Source organism: Manis javanica, chromosome 16 (assembly GCF_040802235.1).
Source record: "Manis javanica isolate MJ-LG chromosome 16, MJ_LKY, whole genome shotgun sequence".
Taxonomy (NCBI): Eukaryota; Metazoa; Chordata; class Mammalia; order Pholidota; family Manidae; genus Manis; species Manis javanica.
The window spans coordinates 9,714,148-9,738,610 of NC_133171.1; the positions used below are offsets into that span (position 1 = coordinate 9,714,148).

The 24,463-nt window shown below is 42.8% G+C and overlaps 1 protein-coding gene across 5 annotated transcripts in view; it reads right to left on the reverse strand.

Annotated features, from left to right (window-relative positions):
- CDYL (chromodomain Y like) overlaps window positions 1–22,071 on the reverse strand; it is a 286,736-nt gene extending 264,665 nt beyond the window's left edge. For 2 of the 5 annotated variants that reach the window (XM_073224645.1, XM_073224644.1), the window contains exons 1-4: window positions 21,941–22,054; window positions 13,664–13,704; window positions 13,304–13,444; window positions 2,528–2,617 (exon numbers count right to left, since the gene is read on the reverse strand). In XM_073224645.1, the coding sequence (XP_073080746.1) occupies window positions 2,528–2,617; window positions 13,304–13,306 (93 nt within the window). In that variant the 5' untranslated portion in view covers window positions 13,307–13,444; window positions 13,664–13,704; window positions 21,941–22,054. Of the gene's footprint in view, window positions 1–2,527; window positions 2,618–13,303; window positions 13,445–13,663; window positions 13,705–21,940 lie in introns of all 5 variants that reach the window. The other 3 variants (XM_073224643.1, XM_073224641.1, XM_073224642.1) reach the window with 3 other exon arrangements.
- Between the last annotated feature and the right edge of the window lie 2,392 nt (window positions 22,072–24,463).

Below are 24,463 nucleotides of genomic sequence, written 5' to 3' on the forward strand. Positions count from 1 at the left end.
TGCTGTTCCAGAAGCCCAGGCACAAATGAGCATAATACTTTATTTCTCAAGAAATTTTATTGCATTCTGATCATGAAGGTGTCACCTTTCTCCAAGCATATGTTAGAATGGAGATTCTGAGGTTAACTCCTTTTCTTTAGGACAGAAGTTCAGGCCCACTTTGGCCCAGGATCCTCCAGGCCTTCTCTGGCTTGAAGCTCTAGTGGTCAGTTAACCAAACCTTTGACTGAGCCAGGAATATAATAGAAGTTAAGAAGCGTCAGCCATCACTGTTCCCTGGAATTCCATCTATATATTCAGATTCTTTCTTTTGTTGCTAGTTGTTCCCTGGTGGTGGTATGGTGGAATCAGGGCAGAACGAAGAGGGAAGGGTACTGGAGAGTCCAAAGCACTTATTTATAGCCTGTTACTGTTTTTCTCATTGATTTATAAGATTGTTTCATAATATAAGACTATTAGCTCCATTTCTGTAATTTTGGCTGCAAGTGTTTCTTCAAGTTTATTATTCTTCTTTTAGTTTTGTTTGTGATCTCACCACTTTTCAACCCATCTTTTTGTGTAATCAAAGCTTCAATATTCCCCTACATTCATTCTATTACTTTTGTGTCTAGAAATCCCTGACTAGTAGACTTAGATCAGAGAAAATCACATATGATTTCCTTTAGAAAAACTTTTAAAGTTTTCTTTAAAACTTGTTTTTTGTCATACAAACAGAATGTTAAAATTTTTTTTCATGTAGTACAAAAGAGGTTAACATGACATATAACTCCCTTCTTTTCATACCAAACTCTACTTGCCCGAGGTAATCCCATGGAACAGTATCTTGAGTATCAATTCCAGACTATTTTCACGAATGTAGAGCATAAACAAATTCACAGCAACAAGTCAGTTAGTGAACCTTGTCAAGCTGTCTCAGAGTTGTGTGTCCCAAAGTTGAGGAAGATAGCCTTTAATTTTCTCCAGTCTTACGGAAGCTGCAAGCCTCACCAAGAGGCCACCGAACCGGCCCTGCAGCCGCCTCCCTCTTCTCTTACTGACCTAGATAAGCACCAGCAGGAAAACCGTGGGAGGAGGGCTTTCTGGAGCAAAGAGTCCCCAGTCTCAGGTGAGCATTCTTGATCTGGAGTCCCTCATGGATTTGTGGATGGAATTCAGGGGGTCCATGACCATGGGAAAAATGGTCCATCTTTATTTTCACCATATTCTAGGTGAAATTTAGCATTTCCTTTGGCTATGAACGTAGACAACAAACCACAGTAGTATTAGCAACAACTTTGCCGCCCGTAAAGACCACAGGTGTTTTCATATCACATAGAGTTGTTGCAGGTATCTCAGAATATCGTTTATAGTCATCACTACTTGGAAATCACTGCTTGGACTTGTTATGTGATGTGTTAATAAAGCAGCATACATATGAGAGAACATTTTAAAAACGTTTTTGATAGTTGCATTCATAGTAGTTTCCTTTGTAATACTGCGTATTTCATTGTGTAAATTTAAAAACATTCTGAGAAGGGATCCATAAGCATCACCAACCTGCCAAAGGGATCCACTTGTAAGAAAGATCTAGAGTGAGAGTGTGGTTTGGGGGTGCTTCTGCCAGCTCCTCAGAGGCAGTTGAGGGGCTCTAAGTTGCCACTAGTAGAATCTGAGTCTTGTCATTTTGCTGGTGCCCCAGCAGGGTGGCTGGTGGGTGAGGACCCCCTGTTCCTCACCCTCAGGCTGTGATGATAGCTGGCTAGGAGCCTGGGGGTGAGGCTGTGAGCAGAGCTTGCCCCAAGTGTGCAGTGAGACCCCTAAAGTTTCCAGAAGGACCCACACATGTGGCCCCTCTGGGCTCACAGGCACAGCTGCCAAGATGGGACAATGTAGGACTTGAGTTAAAGGACTTTTGCCCTTTTCTCTTTGCCTCCTTGCCCCCATGCTCAGGCAGTTAAAAGCAGCAGAGACTGGGGAGAAGAGAAGTCCCTGCCAGAGAAGCACTTACTTTCTCCTCCTTCCCAGATGGACCCCTGGGTCACAGGTCTGGCCTGGGAAGGACAGAGGGGAAAAGTGTTTGCATGGATGTGGAATCAATCTCTGGCCAAGCCTGGTCTGACTTTCTACTACCTGAAATCGGATCTTTATGGCCAGGCAGAGGCGGCTCATTCCGCCTAAAGAGCTGTGTGTTGAGCTCAAGTAGTCGAGAGAAGACACTGGAAGGGAAGGTTTAAAGGCAGAGGATGAAGAAAAAATAAAGCCGTTTCATGGTGTACATAGTGAGGTGTAGCATGTCCATTGTACTGGTCTTCTGGACTTGCTTATCTTTTTTCTTTTTTTAACACAACTCACCTTTTTAAAAAAACTTTACATATCTGTGTCACATATATTTTTATGGTTCTATTTTTAAAAAACATATAACCCTTTTACCCAAGTGGAATTTTGCCATGCTGCAAAATAGGAGTGTGGGGAGAGGGTAACATGACTTTTGCCCCTTTGTTGTGTCCCGGTGTGGCCAGAAAGTCTTGGATTGTCGCTGTACACCTACCTGGTTGGTTTCACTGGGAACATGTTCCTGTTCCTCCTGAGGCTTGCAGGGCTCTTGTTGATGGCCATTTGGCCAGCTGCTGCCCAGGCCCTGGTGGAGGGAAGGAAGGACAGCTCGCTGAGTGACATGGGAGACACCGCATGTTTATCGAGAATCTGTACTAGAGCTCAGAGGGATGCCTGGCAAGATACATGGGCGTATCTTGGTGTCAGCGCCTCCTGGCTATGGGCCAAGGTCTGAACAACAGTGGAGGCTGATTCTCAGATGGCTGAAGCCAACGGTCAAAGGCTAAGATGGATTTTCTGAGAGTTTGTGGAGGGTCTGGGGCAGCTTCTGTGGCTCCCACCTCTCCCTTTGTGGTGCCGTGGACCTCACCACCCCCATCTGCCCAGACCCCTGCTTACTCCAGGCTCCCCCATCATCCAAACCCTCCTTCCAACTCACTATTCCTGCCTTCTTCCTGACCGATACCTTTTTGCTTACTTGAATTTCTCTTTTATTTTCCTTCTCCATCTTAAATCTTTTTTCCTTCCTTTCCTTTTCACTGCTTCCTTAATGCTCCCTCTTTCTTCATTTTTCTCCATTACTTCTTTTTGTTTTTTACTCAAACCTGAAGGGATACTGAGAATTTTCTTCCCACTTTAAATCAACCCTGCATATTACTTTTTAAGTTACCATATATTTTTAATTCTGATCATGTACTACTTCATACTTAGAGCAGGATATAAAATAAAACAATCCCTCTGTACTTGACACCCAAATGAAGTAAACATTACCATCTTCCTTTCTCCCCTCCACAGGTTACTGCTGCCTTGAATTTTCTTACATATTAATTTTTGCAGGAGGTAACATTCTGAGAAATATTTTGTGGATCCATAGTGTGGGATGGGAGGTAGAGGGAGCCAGGGTCAAAAAATCCCCTTCTGCTCACAAAGCATGTGCCTTAGACTGAGGCCTGGCACAGTCCCTGGAGATCTCACCTTCTGAATTAGATCATGACAGACCCTTTAAAAGGCATGCTGGTTATTTAAGTAGATGAATATGTTGGTACCTTTTACCACTATAGAATGGATTTATATCTTAACTACTCAAAGATGAGAAAGGATGAAGGTTCATGATTAGCAACACCTCTGTGACAAAGGCCCCGGGGGCTTTCATTAACTATAAGATTTATATCAGCCAAAAGTGTTAAGTGGCTTTGAGAAAGATGAGCACAATCACAGAGTGTACTACCTGAAGTGCACTGTTCCAAGCACAGGATATATCAGTAATGCAGTATTCACACTGGAGCCAGGGTAGCACGCACAATGTTAAAACATCACGACAAAGTGATCAAAGTCACACTTGGTCAATGCCCAAATTTTGAAAGCACATAATGAAGACGAAAATAGCCACGTCTCCAGTAATGGCACCACTCCACATAGACACATGTAACAGTTTTTTGAAATATTCTTCCAGTATGTTTGCCAAATTGAAGCTGGAAACTGAGGTGCAGCAATGCACAGTGAGCACCGGGGAGGCAGCTGGAATGGAGGTAACTTCCAGGACTCTCCTGCTTTCAGCAGGTGGCGTGGGAAGGGTGTGGCCTCAATTCCCCGGAGTCTGCCTGGGCCAGGTTCCTAGGTGGTCTCCTCACTGTTAGCTCCTCTCTGTCCCCATCCTTCCACAACAAGGCCACCAGGTTTCTTCCTAAAGGACAGATTGAATTGTGCCATTCTCTCCATGAAAACCAGGTGTGGTTTCACTGTCTTCAGGACAACAATTCCATTTCTTAGCACAGTGTGAAGAGTCCCACATGGCATCAGATTTCATCCTTGGCTCAGCTCCAGTGACATCTCCAATGGCATGGCATGGAGATGACATGGACAGAGGCCCAGTCACACAGTGAATTTTCTTCCACTCTGCAAAGCATGCATTTCTAGTTTTTGCTCTTAGAGTGTTTTGTGAGAGGACTAACTTTCCTTACATTTCTTTTCTCTATTGACTGTCTTTTTTTCATTCTTCAGTATTGAATTCAAACACTCTGTGAACCTCTCTGAGCTCTGTGACTCTGGGCCCTCCTCCCAGGGTCCTCTGGCCGTTGGTCCCTCTTTCTTCTGCACTCGCCCAGCAGTTTGTTTTCCACAAAGGGAATGGATTTACACACCTGTCTAGATGTTGTGCTCTTTGAGGTCAGGGAGCCTGTGCCACTTTCTTTTTTTGTAGCCCCTCTCCTCCACCTCAGGACAGACACTGCAAATGTGCATCAGCTGGTTTGACTGCCCACAGGAGGAGGCTGCCTATAGGAAATGTATGTAATCTACTTGCTACACCGATGTACCACTTCTCAGCCCTGCAGTCCCATCCAGCTTGGCTCAGGAACAGGACTTTGAAATTGATTTGCTGAGCCAGAAGACATTTGGTGTCAGTACTGAAGCCATTAAGCTTTGTCTATCAAAGAATTTCTTCCTCTCACTTGGAAGCATGTAAGTTACATTATCCAGTCACAGAGTCTCAGAAAAACACAGAATTAATAAGTCTTCACCATCAATTCTGTAGTGGACCTTCAGCAGATGCTTCTAATCTTGGGCTGATTTCACTGTGCCACCCTGATCATTTTCCTGACGACCAGTGGTTGTAGACACTAATTCTAACAAGATCTCAATCAAAACATTATCAGGAAAATTTATTTTCTGGAAGAAAACCTCATTTGATGATTTCAGACTAGAAAAGCCTCTGGATTTTTGAATGTTTCAGGTAACCTGTACTACTTTCTAATCCTAATAGTCAAAAGGTGATTGGATCACTCACTTTTTTCAATGATGGGTCTTAGGACTGTGCTTTCTGCATGTTGACATGAGGGGAATGGTTAGATTCACATCCAGATGTGACAAATATTCCCTCCTTGAAGAGCAAATAACCTGGGAGTGGCCCTAGTCTGTCTGGACTTTGGATATACAAGAGGTCTGAGGAAGTAAAAACGTCTGGAAATGTGTGCACGCATGCACACACACACACATGCAAAATGAGGTTTCAGAGGAAGTAGGTCAAATGAGGCTGAGGGAGGACCGAGCAAGAAGAGACAGCATGGCCTTTTCTAGATCTTTGATGTCGGCTGTGTGGCAGCAGAAGGAGAGTCTGATTTGGGGAAATTCTAGGGGCAGAAACAAGGGTGCTACAGAGGAAGGGTTCATGTGGCTGGAGAAGAGGGAGTTCACCCTACTTCTCTGGTCGTCCTGACCACTCTGCTGTAATTGATGGGTTTACATGGCTGGCTGCCATACTGGACTGGGACATTAAAGCTTAATTGAGTTGATTTGATGCTGAGAAGGATACTGGGACCTCAGAGGAAGGAAGAGCTCTGGGAAGGTGCGCTGCTGGGACTGGGCTTGGCACATAAAACCAAGACCAGGTCCATGCCTGGCTTTATGCGGGTTTGCACTCAACTAATGACATAGCATGCAATTATATGAATTGTTTAAATTGCCTACAGATTGTATCCCAAGCTTGCTTTGGATTGTGCAAAAGTCATTTTCCACTTCAGATGGCCACCTGCCCTTGTTGTACGGGAGTGGCCAAGATAGGACGCACAGTGAAAGGGCCCTGAACCCATGACATTCCTTTGAAGGAGAAATACTCCCAGGTCTCTTTACAGCTGGAAGCAGAAAGCTACCCTTGCGCTGAAGCCTTCTGTCCCGGGGCTTGCTAGAATTCCTTGACAAGTCCTTAATGATATTTACTTCCTTTCCCATTAATGAGCAAGAGCCGGACACTCCTCCTCAGGAGGGGAGTGGAAACTGTCCTTTCCCAGGACCTTCGGACAGTTTAATTGGCCTCTCAGTGCCAGGCTTTCCTGGTCTTTTCATTTTTTAGTTCCGCCAGTCCTCAGCGCAGGACTTAGAAGCAGACATAATTCCAAGTGTTCTAGAACCAAGAAAGATGGAGGAAGACTGTGTAAGGAGAGGGAAGTGAGGAATCTGGGGCTGAGAGACATCAAAGGTGAGTGCCTCTGACAGCCACTGCTGAGGCCAGGAGGGCCTCCAGAGATGGGGCTCACTCCAGGAATGGGACTCCAGGGGGCAGGGAGGGCAGCACATAGGGGCTGAGACCAAGGCGAAGTCCGACTCCCCGGCACAGCCACCAGGAACGTTTGGAGAGCAAATGAGACTCCGCTGTGGACCAGTCTGTGGCTAATCATACGCAAACAAGCCTAATTTTCTTGGGTGTAACCACAGATAAAAGAAGGAACAGTCTAGGTCATTTCATGTCAGTGGAGCGATAACAACCTAATGAAGAAAAATTGTTCAGCAAGTTGAAAAACAGAAAACTTAGAAAAATAAATTCTGAAGCATGGGCCGACTGTAAAATCAAGACTTGCCAGTCGTCTAAAATATTCCAACCAACAAATGGCTTCTGTCAACAGCACAAAGCTTGCTGCCATTGCCCCAGAGGAGAGGCACTAACAGACTTTAAATGTGGAAAAGGTTGGTAACACAGAAGTAAGAGCCAGCAAGACGGAAACCAACTAGTCTTAAACCACAAACACCAGAAAAAATGTCAGCATACCATTTGTCACCATTTCACCACTAGCTTTGCTAAATAGCGGCCTTTGAGTGAGCTGAGCCCCCAGGTGGCAGCTGAAATCCTCAGCAAACACTGCATTTTATTGTGGTGGCGTCCCACCCGAGAGCGCAGCTGGAAGCAGTTTGTCAATGAGAATTCAAGAAACGGACTCCATGACTGCTCAGGGCTTATGTTAAATACAATATCAAATGGAGGTACTCGAAAATTTTAATTTATTTTGGTGGGGGCTAGATAAGGATGGAATAAAGAGTGGGAAGGAGAAAAGAAACACTAGGTTTGGAAAAGCAAATAATCCTCGTTTAGAATTGGCCAAGGAGGGCTGAGGAGAGTTCTCCCTCGTTGTTCCATCTCATTCATGCTTCTCACAGCCAGCGGGCAGGAGCCCAGAAGAGGTGTGTGTTGCCAATCCACCCGGTATATAGATGAGAAGTTTTTTATTTGCTGGGTCTGAGAGGAACCCTTAAGTTTCCTCTCAATAAATACGGAAGATTTTTACGCTTGTCCCTCACCTGAGTGCATGTTGTGTGGATAAGCTTCATTATTGATTTGGATTATATCAAGTGGGTGAAGCAAAGAAACCCACAAGTCTCTGGAACGCCTTTGTGCAGTGGGGCCTCATACTTGCCTGGCCTCATCTGCTCATCTGCCTGCGAATGGCTACTCAGTGTTGAGAGATGAGCAGACATGTTTGGAGATGCAGTGACATACATTTTGCACGCTACTGAACTAAGAAGTTGCTAAAACTATGTATCAAAATGTATGTGTCCTAGAGTAAGATTTGAAGTATGAGAATAGGAAACAATATTAATTTAGGGCCTACTTTGTGCCAGGTATTTTTCAAAATCATACGACTTCATCTTTATAAAAATCAATGAGTTATTTTCCTCATTTTACAAAGGAAGAAATGAAGTCTCAGAGTAACTCTTACAGAATTACTCTAAAGATAATATGCACCCTTTGCATGAAAACGTGTGGTCTTTTCATAAGACATTAGCTGCCATGATGCTGTGGTTGTGTGAGGAATTTCAGCAGTTTGAATGCTATCAGAATGAAATCTAACTTTATATTTATTAGTATTCTAACCTCTGAAGATTAGGCTAGTGGTGGTACAGGGGCTAGGCACTGTTTGGGGGATACATTGGTCATGATTTCCTGTAATCTTTCTTCTGTTAACTTAAGCTGGCACTTAGCAAATCAGATGTTGCAGGCCGTGTATAAGCACAGTTGCCTCGCATTGCTTGGTAATTTGCCCATCTGTTTCCAGCTTTGACAAGAATGGACACACTTTGGAAAAGTGGGGAGATGCTCACCTTCAATAACAGCAGGTTGATTCAGCATAAAAATGCTGGCAGAATACTGCACGGTAAATTCAACAATGTAACTCATTGCGAAGATACCCTCACATTATTTTGTTGGAATTATAAAGGGGGGGAATAGATGCAGAGCTCAAGCTAAGGATCAACCATGAAAGTAATGTAGGTAATTAATTTCCTATTTACACAACTATCTCTTTGACCACCAGGTTTCATTCATTTTAAGTTAACTAAAGGTAGACCAGGTAAAGAGGCATAGAGAACTAATAACTTGATTTCCTTTTACTTCTGCAAGGACCAGTTATATTTTAATGCTCAGTTTTTTGGTACTTTCAAGTTGTCTCAGGAAAAAGGTTTGTGTGTGCCTAAAACAATGCTTTAAAAGTTCTCCTCTATTTTAAATAGATAATAACAGAGGGTAGGGTCTCTGGTGCCCTGCAAAATTTAATTGATAGTAGCAGAGCAGGTCTCTCTGGTGCCATGCAAACCCACTCTCTGCTTTGCTCTCTGGCTTGGGATGCTAACAAATGAAGTTTCCGTTAGCAGGCTCCCACCTTCTGCCTTTCTTCCCATTGGATTCAGTCAACGGGAGGCATAGCTGCAGGTCTGGAGGGTGGGAGGGCAGAGGTGTGGGCCCCTCCCTCCTGAATGGGGGTGAATCAGCTAGGGCAGCCCTCAGGGAATACTTGCCTTCTGCAGGTTCTGCTTATCCCTCTCCCTGCCCGCCCATTGTTGCTCACCCAGAGTACTGCCTGACAGCTTGTTGGGTCCCCTAACTCTGCCACACCTCCATAAATAACCTCTTCATGAAACTGTCCTGAAATTACCCAGTCTGACGGTGCCATCTGTCTCCTGCCTGAATCCTGACTGATTCTTGTTCAGCACAGTGATTTATACATAGCAGGGCATTCCATAAAGGCTTTTAAATTAAGTTAAATGGACTGGTCCGACTATTCTGATGTTTTCATGCAAAGATTGATTATCATATATGCAATGGGGATAGCCAATTGTCCCGTTTGTTTGGGTCTCATTACATGTTCCCAGGATGTGGGACTTTTAGTTTTAAAGTAGGGACAGTTCTGGGCCAACCAGATGACTGGGTCACTGTAGCATGTACTCTTAAAGTTTGTAATCAGGTTTTTAAGAACACTGTCTTATTTTTCAAAGATTTCTGTGGCCATATACAAGCTCAAGTTATTTTATGAAACAATAACAGGATATTTCCCATGTATGAGAAAATCTGTCTGAAATTTTCTCAAGATAAGTTGTTGCAATGTGAACAGAGGAGGCACTATTCTGTTTTGTCTGTTTAAATCTGTTTACTTTGCAGGGGAAGTCACCCAAGGGCTACTAAGACATCAAGGAGGGATGTGTGAGTGCTTATTAGGAAGTTTTGAATGAATAGACTGGCAAAGGGCATTGTGGTAAAAAATGGGGCTGCTTGAATATAGTTTCTAATTTAAAAAACACTTTTAGGCATTTAAAACGTTAGTTTCTTGTATCCCTGTCTTTCCAGTGTGCTATTATACTGAGAACATAGGAAGATATTAACAGATTATGAAGAGTATATTTTATTATTTTGTGTTACTAATTCCATGTATTTGTATATTCTAATTCCTACAAGATAGATTGGTTGGAAAAGAAAAGCAGGACCCTCAAACAAAGCTAACATTGTGAGAAGAAGTCTTTATTTACATGTTGGAGTATAGTCTGGTTATTTTATCTTTTTCCATTAGAAATGTGTTTATTAAATGGCGATATTAACAGCTATCATGATGCTTTAGTGAATAGGCTACCTGGGAGGAGGAAATTTAATTGGGTTAGAAATCTACCACGATCTGAATGCCTTTCAATTCAAGATATTATTTTCTGCTAGGAGAGCTTTTTTGCCTGCTCACTGCAGGAAGCCAGAATTTCAAATATGTATCCTTTTACCCCTGCCATTTAATATCAATTTTCTTGCTGTACTTCTGCTCGCCAAATCCTTGTTCCCTTCTAAGAGCTAGACAAGTTATTTTAAAAAAATTGGTGATATTGACTGTGGTTAGATTAGAATTTAATAACTTACCTCAGGTAGCTCAAGATAGCTCCCTTTGGTATTGCGTCTACACTGGAATTGCTGTTGTTAATACTGTTTCCAATGATCAACTACTGCAAGGAATGAGTGGAAGATATTGACCTAAGAGTATTAAACTGAGCTCATTGTAATAAACATTTCTTGAATGCCTACTATGTGTAAGAGGATAACAGAAAATCCAGTTTCACAATGGAAAGGTGCTAATTGAAACATCAAACTATTGGCAAGAAAAAAATTAGTCATCACTTTGGTTAGTTTTAAAAAAATTGCAGTATGTATATTCATATTCATAGATATTTTTAGACAGAATTTTTAAGACTAGATTCTCCTTTTCTTTTGTAACCTCATGAAATTTGCAAGAATTTAACTCAATGTCTATGAGTAAAAATTTTTTTCTGCAGAGAAAGGCAATGACATGAAATAAGATTGTAGAGTCCCACAGTAAACTCTCTCTGGCTTCTGAGGCTTGCCCACAGATGTACTTTGCAAGTTTAGTATGTGATGTTTGTGGCTGATAATGCAGTAGAGTTTGAGTTTAATGGAATTCAGTAATTAATGGGTCATGATCCTGGGCTGCTATTACCACTGAAATGGACCGCAGAGAGGAATACAGTGGCCAAAGGGGCCGCGACTCCATTGAACACAGAAGGGAGGACTTAGTCTAAATCTAAGTTTCCTTAGATTTCTGGCAGAGACAATGTTCTTTTTTCTGTAATAACAATAGCAGGTATATTGGTGAAAATGGCGAGACAACTTCAAAATGAAAATTCTGGGGACCATTCCAGTGAAGAGATCATGCTAATGAAAGATCAAGAGAGTTTCACAGTACAGATGGACAAATTATCTGATCTTAACTCAAAATGCACATAATGGCTATCCTGTCTTTGTTGTCTTCATTGTAGCTCATTCTTTTGGCTCTAGAAGTCATTTTAATGTTCAGGAAAATGGGTTATTAACAGTCATGAAAAGTGAATATCTTATTGATGAAAGCATTAGCTAATAAATGGTCAGTCAGCTCTGACCTTGTAAGAATGGGGGTCAGATGGGCATGGATGGAGAGGGAAAACCATGAGATGGCTGAAAAATACTTAAAAGGGAAGTAAGGGGAGGTCAAAGGTTAAACTGTTTTATGTTAATATTGTCTAAGGACAATATGTATTAATACAGTGAAACATATCTTTGGACCCTGTAATTCCACTTCTAAAAATTTATATTAAGTGAAAACACTGATACATGCACAGGAATTACATACAAGTGTACATACTGTTTATCACAGTATTATATAAAAGCAGTATTAAAGTGGAAATAATCTGAATATCTGTTAAGGGGTTAGAATATTCTGTAGGAATCCCAGAGGATGATGTAGACGTGTATGTCAAAGAAGGCCATGACATAGTATTTGGCTAAAGAGAAAATAATACCAGAAGTTATGTCTAACATCATCCAGTTTTTGTTTTTAAAAAAATATGCAAGTAAAAGAAGAGAACCAACATGCAGCTATTAATTTGTATTAACTGCATTACTTAAACGGAAGTTTGGTATTACAAATTGTACTATCTCTGGGTAGTAAGAATATGGGTGACTTTTTTCTTTTCTATTTCAATACTTTCAAATTGAAAAACCTGTAGCGGTATTACGTTAAAAACCAGAAAAACAACAAAAACAAACAAAAAAACCCTTTCATTTAAAAATTGGAAATGCAACTCTGCTGAAATGGAAGACCTTGACTGTGGATCCTGGATAACCTCAGCTACAGCAGAAAGTCTCTTCTCTGGGAAATTAAAAGCCTCAGCTGCAAGTGGCTCTGGGAGCTGTGGCAGGGAAGGCATCCCTTGGTCAAACTGTGGGCCACGGACTGAGAACAAAGTCTGCATATGGGAGTTTGGACTTTTTGCCTCCCACCCACCCATCCCTCCCTGCTTCTGTGTGCGTCCCCACTGCCTGCTAGTGCCTGCACGTGAATGCCCCACTGATTTCCGACGCATCATTTCCCAAACTGAGTCGGACCTCCCACAAGTCTTTTCTGATGGCGTGTGATCTCTCCCTCACTTGCTCGCTATAGCTTGTGTGCCTCTGTTGGGGCAACTGTTTCCTGCTACCTGTATCATACTGACTTGAGCACCTGTTTTATTTCCCTTGCAAAATGAAAGCTTCTTGAGGGCAGTGTCTCTGTCTTACTCCTGGCTTTCTATCCTGAAGCACTTAGCTCTGTCTTTTCGGTGAGAGGCACCCAAAAATATATACAGGAAATAAATGAAAGAATGGACAGATGACTTCTGCAGGTTGCCAGCTCTTGTGACATCTGAACTTGCTTGTTATTTCTTAGCAATGTAGAAAACAACTTTCCCATTCTATTTTGCCCTGCCAAGACTCCAGGCATGCCTTAGTGAAGATAAGGCACAAAGAATTAGTGCTGCCTTCTCTGATATTTGTAAACACAGGGTGTAGGATGAGCTATCATTTGACTTGGAGGAAGTGGAAAATGGAACCCAGCCAACTATTTCTTAGGTCATTGAAAGTTATTAAAGAAAGCAATAAGAGACACAAAAGTAACCATTGCAATAAAACGGAAGCTCTGGCTACAAAGAAATTAATTAAGAGAAACCAGATGGGTGAAGATTTAAGGAGAATGGAAGGAGGAGAGCTTGCAAGACAGGAATTGTCAGAACAGCTACGGTATGGTAACTGTGGAATACCAGGATGCTTATGTTGAACAATTTTTGAATATATAGCAGTAAAATCATTATTTTTGAATAAAAGGGATCCCCTTAGGAATTCTGTCCTACTGCCTCAGAGCCAAACCAGATGACGGGAAAGTCTTACCATTGTTTCTCTTCAGAAATAACTTCCGGGCAGAGCTTCCTGTATTGCCAGCTCTCATTCCTGCTTTCCCCCAGGCTGGTCTGTGTCCTGCCTGGAATGCCATAAAATTCTTCCGAGCTCTGTGTGTTCTCTGATTACCACCTGCAATTGCAATCCCGACAAGAGGGATTTACTAAAGTAAATGGAAAAATGAAGGTCCACAGCATTTAACTACTTTCCCAAGTCCACATTGAATTTGAGAGTGAGCCAGCATTTTGTCTGTGTGCAGAGGAAACAATATATATCATTAAGCATTGTATCAAAAGGAGCAATGCATTTAAAATGATAAAGAATAAAAACCAATTTTTAAAGTTGTCAAACCTGCTCTTCGTCATCACCATAGATGTCAACATCTTGCTTACCTGCAATGGATAATGAAGTATTATAATATATTAAAGAGTAAGTAAGCCAAGTGGCCCAGTGTTCATCATGAGGTCTGGAAGGCTGCCATTTGTGGTTATGAGGATTTGTCTTCATTGCACATTAGGGACAAACTCAGGTCCTCCCTCTACGTTTTCTGACTGGTAGACATGAAGATGCCAAGGAGATGGTCCTTGTCCTCAAGTGACCTATCATCTAGTAGGCAGACAATACACATGTCTTAGGTAGATAAACACATAACCAACATCTTATACAAAAGGTCCAAAAATGAGGAAGAAGGAAAGGAGTGTTCAAATGGAGACTAGGAAGGGATTCATTCTCAGCTAGGGAGAGCAGGAGCAAAGGCCCAGAGGCATGGAAAAGCAGGGTGAGTTTTCAGAGCCGAGAGTGGATTGGCATGCCTGTGGCAGACAGTTTATGGAAACAAGTTGTCAGAGATGGTGCTGGAAAGTCTATACCTTTTGCAATTTATTTTGGATAAATCAAAAAACCTGAGGTCATTTCCCTTGGCTTTTAAATCACTTAAAAAAAATTATTTTCACTCATGTCCTGTACAGCTAAGCAAAACCTAACTCAGGCAGTGCGTCAGGGTCACTGTCGAGGGATCTGAGAGAGCTGTCTCATTATACCAGTCTGAACACTGGAACCCTCTGGTCACCAACACTGACCAGCGCTCCTGAGGTTTGTTGGGGAATGTGTGATGTGACCCTAGAGGACTGACATCATCCCCAAACTTGTCCAAGTGTCCTCACTGGGCTCCCTATGAATGGCAGCTGATCTTTTATGTCATAGTTTAATTTGAGATCAAATGTGCTTTTCTTGGAAGCTGCCATTCTGCTTTTAGTCAGGGAATGTTCTAGGTAGCTGAAAGCTGAAAAAGCTGGAGGCCGGGGAAGCACGGCCGCTCCGTCGGATCTGACCAGCCACATCGCAGTGAAGGGGGCCAGGTGGGGCTTTGGCCTCGTGAATCATAGTATCTTATATTTTGGAAAACTTATGATACACCAGGCCCAGGCATTGCCCTGAGCATTCTACATGTGTTCCCTAATTTAATCTTCATGACAACACTGTGAGCAAGATTCTAACATTCTTACAAGGAATTGTATTTCACAGACTGTAACTCCCCTGAAGTAATTCTGTAAGAGGTGAAGCTGGGACTTAAACCCAGGCACTCTGATGTTCCTGTGCCTTTATCCCCGTTCCTCTATCAAAACCTCATTTCAGAAAAGGCATTAGAAGCACAGTGATACCAGGTGTAGTATCTGCGGAGGGGCAGTATCATGTAGTGGTTAGGGACGAGGACCATGTAGTCAACCTGATATGGATTGTGTGCCAGCTCCGTACCTTCCCTGTGTGTAAACGACCTCACTTCAGCCTGCCGGAAGATGCCGCCAACAGCCGCACATACCTCAAAGATTGCATGAGTGTGAGATGAAATGATCTGCACAACCATGCTGACACGTGGTGTGCTCTCAACAAAGGTGAGTTGTTATTTTTATCCACAGGTTTTGTGTGCACTCTTCACTGGGATATGTGTCTCACCAGTTAAATAGTACTTAGGCCAAAAGAAATGAATCTAATGGTAGAATTTTTAAGACTCTGTACTGAATTTTTTAATGAGTAATGCATTTGTAAGAAGTTCAAAAAATACATAGTCAAGTTGCCTTTAATGGTGGAATTAAATTGCTCATAAGGAATTTGATTTGTTATCAGTTCTGGGGGGTGGGGGTTCTTTCTTGGCATCTGGAGTGATGCATGGTCTTGGGAGCCAGCTTTCTGATATCCTTAGAGTTCAAGGGTCCTTCTCCCGCTGCTCCCATTAAAGCCCGACTGGGATTTGTGACTACAAGGAATGGAGAAGCCTGGTAGACAGAGAAGCACCAGATTGGGGGAAGCAGTTTCCAGTCCTGCTGTGTCCCCAACGGGCTGTGTGATCTTAGCCCTCACTTCCTGATTGTAAAGCTGGGGTTTGAAACTAGAAAGTTGTCAGGTCCATGTTCAGGGACCATTTCACCTGCCCCCCTCACGTGATAGATGTGGGAATGATGCACGTGTTCCCACACAGTGGGTCATGTACTCAGTAAGTGGGAGTGAAGGCGGGAAAGAGCCCTCACCCCTAGTTCTCGTGGCTTGGATATCTGCCGCACATATGTGGCAAATGCTTTCCTTTGCTCTCTCATCCAATTTCTCATAAAAGGAGCCATTTTAAGCTCTAAAAATGTTCTGGCTCTACTATTGTGAATCTCCTCTCTCCTGGGGACTGGCAGAATTGTTCCAGCATGAATTAGTGTATAGATAGAGGGAATAATGCCTCTTTCTGCCCTGGCTTGGAGGATCCCAGTGCAACAGGACCCAGGACAGGAGAGAACCTATAGTCAGCAGCTGTCACATGTGCCCTTCAGCTATATCTGGGTGGGTCGTCCTGCCTGCCCACGACTGTCCTGGGCTTCTAAGCAAAGCCACCGACTGCTGGGGATGGGAAGAGCAGCCACTTGTGTCACTGCTCCCATTTCTACCCTCAAGTGGGACCCTGCCAGCAGCTATGCCCAGGAAGAAACGCAGGGGAATTTCCCCATCCCCCACATCCCAGGAATGGAAATAACGTCAGCTTCCGTGAATGAGTGGGGTAACAGACTCGGTGTGGCTCCAGGGCAGAGCTCTGACTCTCCTGCTGCCACAGGCTCCTAGCCTGAGAGCTCCGAGGCTGGTGGCAGCAGGGCCTGCTGCTACATGACTTGTTTTTCTTTTATGCTGCAATGATGGCCTGCCTTTCCCCAGCCACAGCTGGGGGCCTCTCACTGACCAATTCGGACAGGTACGTCCTCTATCCAATCCAGAAGACCAATTCACATACACACAAAGAAAGGTTATCCAGGGAAGCATTTCAGAAAACGGCTCCAACGTCTGGATTACTCTGAGCACTGTGTTTCTGGGCTGTCGTCTGGGTAATGTCACCAAAACCACCAGGCAAGGGACCTGTCACTGAGAGAGACATAGTTCAGAAGACAAAGTCAGGAAGTGAGAAGAGGGCTTTCTGTTTCCTTGAGAAGTCAGAGGAGAGCCCAGTGGGGCAGGACACAGGGCATGGGAGACAAGGACAGCAGAGAGTCATGACTCAGCAAGCAGAGAGCAAGAGTTGTGGGGCTCACCAGACTTGAGTCATTCGTCTTGACTCTGCCATTTATCAGGTGTACGACCTCCAGTAAGTCACCTGACCTTCCTGCTTCCTCGTTTCCTCAACTGCAACAGGGCAGGGTTGGATTAAAGGGCCTTGTCTGGGGACAGCATTCACTTAGCACACCACTGCCTCTCCACACAGGCTAGGGGCTGGACAGACTCGTCGTAAGCTATGGTCCCTGCCCCTGTCGAAGTTGGGATCCTGTTGGGGAGAATAGGGCATGGGCAAATAGTGGTGATAAATTCATTGTGTGGGACTTCATGCTGAACTGGAGGGCTTATTTCAACCACAGGAATCTAGAAAGGGACAGAGCAGAAGTCTGGGAAGCTTGGAGGTAAAACATGGGAAGGGCCTTAAGGGGTGCTTAGAAGGTAAGTTGGGGAGAGGAGCAAAGACTAAACGGAGGAGCACAGTGCAAAGTGGGACCCGGGGACCCTGCCGAGGGGAGCAGAGATGTCGGTGGGAAGAAGCAGTCGTCCAGATGGGGCCCATTATTCAAGCCTTGTGAGCCACTGGATTCCTTTGTCCTTCCTTCTTGCACTTATTTATCTTGTTTGAGTATATATTACATAAGCTATCTAGGGTCTTTGTCTGAGGGGATTTAGAGTAAAGTGTGCACTGAAAGTTTTGTTTAAAAAAGATTAAGTTGTGGTATTAAGGTTTAGAGGTAAAGTTGATCAAATTAAGGAGCAAACAGGCAGCGGTTCTCAACCCTGGTGGCACATTGAAAAATTATGGATGCCTTGGCCCCTTCTGTGGAAATTCTGACTGATTTGGTCTGGGGAGGGGTCTGCGCATAGTCCCTTCTTTCGTTTTCTTCCCTTCCTCCTTCCCTCTCTCCTTCCTTTCTTTCTGCAGCTACATGGGTGTGAAGGGATAAGGACCTGAAATAAAACAGTAGCAATCAAAATGGAGAAGAGGAGATATTTAAAAAAAAAAAAGTGTCAGCTACTTTGCTAATAATGAAATATAGAGAATTGAAGAGACAGTCTTTTCATTTCTCCAAAATGTTTGTGGAGCACTTACCATATGCCTCACACCAGATCAGAACCTATGGGAAATTCAGGTAGCAAGACCCTGGTCTGGCCTTCAAGGAGCCAGTAGATGACAAAGAAAATGACTATAATAAATGAGAATATGGAAACTGGCTGAAGGTTAATGTTTTTTTAAGGTGCAGAGATACAGAGAGGAGGGGGTAGGTTCCCTCTAGTGGCCAACAACAAAGGAAGTTCTACATGGGGTACCATTTAGTGGCCTTTCGGAACCTCAGCAGCTTTTCAGCAGGTGGGGGTGGGGTAAGGGTGGTACAGGGAAAGAATGGGTGTGGAGGTGGCTGAGCATAATGAAGGGCAGAGCTAATGCATGGCCAATGGCAACCTGATCCCTAAGAAGCATGTGGTATGTGTGGAAGGCTTGCTGGGATGGTTGACTACTTCTGGAAAAGGCCAGAAAAGTGGACTGAAGTCAGATTTTTTTGTTAATGCTACCTTTTATTTTGTAAAAGTTGGCAGTGTTTTATTTGACCTTAGTAGTGGCTGTTTCTTTAGATATACATATAAGCTTATCAATTTTTTGCATGTATATTAGTTCACAGATTCAAAATATTTAAAGAATGGTAGATAAATCAATGTGATATAGTCATAAACATACATGCACCTAACAATACAATCTTGAACTGTGTCAACTAAACAAATAGGAAAAACATACATAAATTAACAATTTTAGTTGGAAATTTCTAACATGCATCTCTAAGACCTGGAGGTCAAATAGAAATTAAAATAGTATGGACATGAGTGAGCTGAAAATGCACTTTAAAGAATGTATGTATATCTAAAATAAGCAGAAACTGCATTCTTTCTAAACGTACCTAGGCCACTTACAACAGCAGACCATAGATTAGGCCATAAAAAGAGCTTCAATAAATTTCAAAGAATCAGTCCCATCCAGACAATGTCTTCCAACTGCAGTGCAATGAGTTAATGTTTTTTAAAAGATAGCTAAAATAAAATCTGACATGTTTAGAAACTAGGTAACACATGCTAAATAGTACTTGGTTTAAAAAACCCCAAATATTTAGAACTAAACAAAACCCTATATAATAGAATTTTATAACACAGCTAATGCAGTACTTAAAGGCAAACTTACAGCCTTAAATACACGAATGATCATGAAGGTTAAAAACAAATAATTTGCAACAATGAGCTACCACTTCAGACCCATTAGGATGACTATTATCAAAAAGTAAAATAACAAGTCTTGGGAGAATACTATTAACTTTTTAATTAAGCTGTTATTTATGTACAATAAAATACATCCTTTTGAAAGTCAGTTTTTTTAAGGTCTTGAGTGCAGGGTAAGAGATCTGGATGACCAAAGGTCATGTGATGCAATAAAAATTAAACAGACTTGACATTGAATTATAGCTCCATCATGTTGCTATGTTATCTTGGACAAATCATTTGAGTTTCAAGGCTTTATTTCCTCATTTTTGATGATGTTAGAATTATACTTCCAGGGGAATATGGAAAGGATCAAATAAAGTATTGTACATAAAATGTTTGGCACATGATAGGGCCATAAGACATATTAGTTCACTTTCCATTTTACTCATGAGAATCTTCAAGGGTGGGAGTATAGTTTTTAGCATGTTTGTAAAGCACCCAGGTGGTCCTGATGTACAGCTGAAGTTTTGAATCATTTGTGTAGGTAGTGGGGGCCACAGTAGGCTTTTGATCGGGGAAATGGCATGCTTAAAGGCATACATAGGGACTGTTAGTCTGCAGTGGTGTTCACTGGGCCTGGAAGCCTAGGAGAATGAGGAAAGGCAGAGAGTGAAGAGCAGGTGGAAGATCTGATTCAGAGGGGATGGTGATGAGCTTAGTTTTATTTAATGCTTGTTTATTCATCAACAAACATTGATTCAAGCTTATGCTGAGTGAGGCCCTGCATTTCATACAGAGATAATAGGAATCCTTGCTTCCCTGACTTGTCTCTTAAGGAATAATTCTTGGACGGCTTTCTGTGGCCATCGCTTCCTTGTATACTAGCTGACTCAGGGGTGCAGTGCAGGAAAGTTCAGGAGAAGTAGGGGTTTCCAGTTGACTGTGGAGTAGGGAGGTGCTCACTGGGGTGGTCACTAGTAGGACACTTCATTGGCTTTCCTCTTCCCTTTGGGATCATCTAGCCTGGGATCCCCAAGCACTTTCTAGTCTCGATTTCATTCTTAATACAATTCCCTAGACTCAGGTTCTGGTTCTTCTTTTTTATAACACTAGGAACTGCCAGGCAGGGTAGGTATGAACATTAAACCATGAAATCATTCATCTAGCATGACTGTAACAGTGGCTCCTGGAAGGGGTTGCACAGAGTTCTTGCTCATCTTTCTTGGCTAGTCAACTTCTTGGGACAAATACCTGGGACCTTGGAGGACTCCTGCTGGCTACTTGTCATGTTAGTGCAAAAGGATAACTGTTGTCAGACCCTGAAAGAAGGAATAAAATATCCCTTGCTGGCAGGCAAGCAGGGGATTTTAATATCTTATTTTGTTCTCAGTAGGCCTGAATACCTGTTTTTGGGTTTGTTTTTTTTTTGACGTTAGGTATCAGGTCTCATGAAAGCCTTGATAAAGGGAATTAAACTAGGCAAAAGGGTCAGAGAGTGTCCCCAAGGAAGAGAGCATCAACGTCAGATTGGAAAGAAGAATGGCAGCTCAGCAGGGGAAGAGCAGCAGGGTGGGAGGCTGGAGGTGGCGGGTGGGTGGAGAGCCCTCAGCCCCTTGAGCCAGGGCAGAGCATGGACCAATCAGGGCCCTAGCTCTGTACAGGGGAGGTTGGAGGCTACAAAGGCCTGTAGCCAGGGTAACTCCACCTTTATCCTAAGATCAATAAGGTGGCCTTGGAACATTTTTAAAGCAGGAAACTAAAATAAATTAGATTTTCATTTTGGAAAGATCACGTGGCTGCTCTGTAAAGATGAGATTAGAGAAGGGCCAGAGTACTTTTGGGAGTGATTCAGGTGAGAGATGACCATAGCTTGGTCTGTGTGATGTACTAGATACAGAAATGAACCAAAGATTTAGGAAGCAGATTAGATGGTCCTCAGTGATGGAGTAGAAATGATGTGGATCATTGGGAGTTAAGACCGCCTGTCAGTGGTGGTCCTTGTGCCCTGCTGTCAGTCAGCTCCATAGGGCCTAGAGTGGGATGCTGCAGCTCTTCTCCACATGGCTCTCCGGCTTGCTGTAGACTGACTGTGTTTCTCAAATTCACATCGAAACCTAATGCCCAATGTGGTGATATTAGAAAGTGGGGTCTTTGGGAGGTGATTGTGTCAGAAGGGTGGAGCCCTCATGAAAGGCATTAGCGCTGTTATGAAAGAGCCCAGAGAGCAACCTTACGCTCGGGCCATGTGAGGACACAGTGAGATGACTGCCTATGAACCAGGAAGTGAGTTCTCACCAGACACCAATCTGCTGGTGCCATGATCTTGGACTTTCTAGCTTCCATAATTGTGAGAAATAAATGTTTGTTGTTTAAGTGACTCAGTCTGTGATGATATTGCAGCCCAGAGGGACTGAGACATGGCCTGTAAATCTTAATGACACAATCATTTTTCCAGCAATTCATTCTAAAATCTAGACATAATTTTGGACTTTTCTACCTTTCTTCTATCCCCAATTCTGGACTCCATCCTGAACACTGTAACCAAGTTATTCTTTCTCAGACATTGCTTTCACCATTCTATTCTTTCCACAGAAACTTGCAGTGACTCCTCATTGGCCTGAAGTGAAAACCTGAATGCCTTGTTTGAGAACTCAAGGCTTTCTGCAGTCTGTCTCCAGTCCACTTGCTACTCTCTGCTCCCTTGTAATTGTACTTTTAAAGCTCTTTTAAAGTTACAGAATCCTTTGTTCAGGTAGGATCTTTAGTTCAAAAATATGGCAGCTCCATAAGTAAAACATATCAAGATGGAGCGTTTGGTGGAAGTAAAGATGGGGACTGATTTCCTCTCCTTCCCTGTTGCCTCCTTCCCATCCCTACCTGCTTTGTCCCCTGAGAAGAGTCTCTTCTGAATGCCAGTTGAAATCCATCACCTTCCAGGAATTCTCTTAGGTAGAGATAGGTGTTCTCTTCAAGGAACAAGTGGGTCAGTGAACCCAGCATGTTTCCCTCCACTGGGGCCCCTGGTCTGCCTCCCCTTTGATGATTTCCCCATCAGGCACGGCCTCTGCCTCATTAAAGGCCTCTCTGTGATGTAATGCGAACGTCTTCACCACACCTCTGCAGCGGTACCTCTTCTTGTAGCATCCTTCAGGAAGCCGACGACATCATAGCAAACACAAACACGACAAACAAAGCCGTTTTACAGGGGCCCTCCGCTGTGGTGCAAGCACTCCCTTGGTCTGATTGGATTTCAAAGACGTTCTATCCAGGGCAGTGGTTTCCAAACCTGGAGCTTGTGTTTATTAGTGGTCAGTGAGTTCAGAACCAGGAAAACAAGCTTCAGAAACAGCAAAGGAGGATGGAGAGGTTTTGAGTCCAGGGAAGCAGAGAGGACAGTGATAACAATATGACAGTGTGCTATGTGGGTAACATAATTTACAATAAATTTTCCTCATGAAGGAGCAGAAGAACTGGAAGGGCAGGAGAAGACATAGGTAGACATAGGCTTGTAGGGATCATCTTGTTCTCTTTCACTTTTGAGCAGATGGAATTTAAAACATTTTTTGGGACAACTACACACAAATTTCCAGCAGGTAGTTGGACATTTGGGTGTGGGACTCAGGAATGGAGTCAGAACAGAGCTGATTTGGGTGAGAGCCACCTTGCAGGGGAGGTAGTTGAAGCTGTGAACGGTGTGAGCTTTCTAAGGAAGACAGAAGACTGAGAACTGTGAAAGGCCTGCATTTAGTCTCTGGAGGAGGGGAGCAGAGTGAGGTGGGGGACATGGCCAGAAAGGCAGCGGAGGAGGCTTACAGCGCAGGGAGGGAAGAGCTTCAAGGCGATGTGGGCGGTTGATGGGCTAATGCTGTTACTGCAGTTACTGAGGATGACGGGTGAGCAGAGGCCGGTGGCTTTGGCATTCAGGATTACCTCACGGTTTCACAGGGGTATGTTTGCTGGGGATACAGAATTGTTTTTTACTGGGCTCAGATCCAAGTGGGAAGCGAGAGGTACCCCTTTCCCTGCAGGGACTCCTCAGAGATAATTTCCACCTGCAAGCCTCCTGGCCACATTCCTACTCTTGCTTCATATAGAAAACATTCTTTCTGAAGGAATCCGATTACCCAACAAAGATGGATTCGAGCCAGAAACACCAATTATTATGGGTGACTCTGAAAGCTGATGTCCTTCAAAGGAGAGATTGAACTCCTTTTTTGAGGAGAAAATTTACCTTGAAGAAGAGATTGTTAACCTTAAGACCCTTACATGTCACTGAGGTTCAGAACCCTTCATTTCTAACTTCCTGTGAAGAATTTACTTCTGCAACTTTAAATAGGCACCTTCAAACTACCATGTTCTCTAATATTTGCTGGCTGGGAAAAGGGTCTCCACGAAGCTCCAAACTGGGTTGGTTGTCCCAGAGGACAGAGTTCTGATGGAAATAGTAGGTTCATTGAGGTGTTTCTGTGATAGGATGGTGAAGAGAGGTCTGTTTGGTAGGAGTTGACGTCAGTTCCTAACTGTTAATAACTTGGTATTTCATTTCCTTCTATACTTAGTATGTATATCTATACTGAGAACTCTTTTTCTAGCACAAATTTTATTTTCACATTGAAAATATTGTGTATATGTATATGTCAAATATTTTTTAAGTTGAACAATTGTTGATTATATAATTTAGCACTTTCATTAGTTTTTTTGCATGCTTATCTTTCACTTTCTATTTTGTCTTTTCATGGTGAAAAATTTCAAAGAATACAGAAAAATATGAAGAAGAATACAATGAGCACACATGTAATCTATACCTAGATTTAACAATTTTTAATATTTTGCCATATTGGCTTCATATGTGAGTATTATATATGCACACATATATTTTTCTAAACCCTGTAAAAGTTAAGTTACATACACTCAGAAGCTTCACCTCTAAGTACCTCAGCATACCTCTCTAAAAATGATATTCTCCTACATAACCACAATACCAGTGTCACAATTAACTAAACCAACTTTTAGTTTATATCTAAATTTAAATTACAGTTCAAGTTATAAATGGTTGCCTTATAGTATCGTTTAGCTTGTTTCTTCCTCATCTTCACGGGTGATCCTGTGTGCTTTGTATTGTATACAGGTTCAAAATAACACATCTCTAACACCTTCAAAGCCTGCTATGTTTCCCTTTCCAGTAACACCCCCACCTCTTCTTACCAGAGACAGCAATTATCCTGGATTCTGGGTTGAGCGCTTCCTGTCTTGTCTTTACTGTATTACCACATACCTATGTATCTCCAAATAATAATTTTTTCATTTTGAAAGTTGTATAAATGAAATCATACTATACATATTCTTTGTAAGATATTTTTATCAACACTATTTCTACGATTTAGCTACATTGATTTGTGA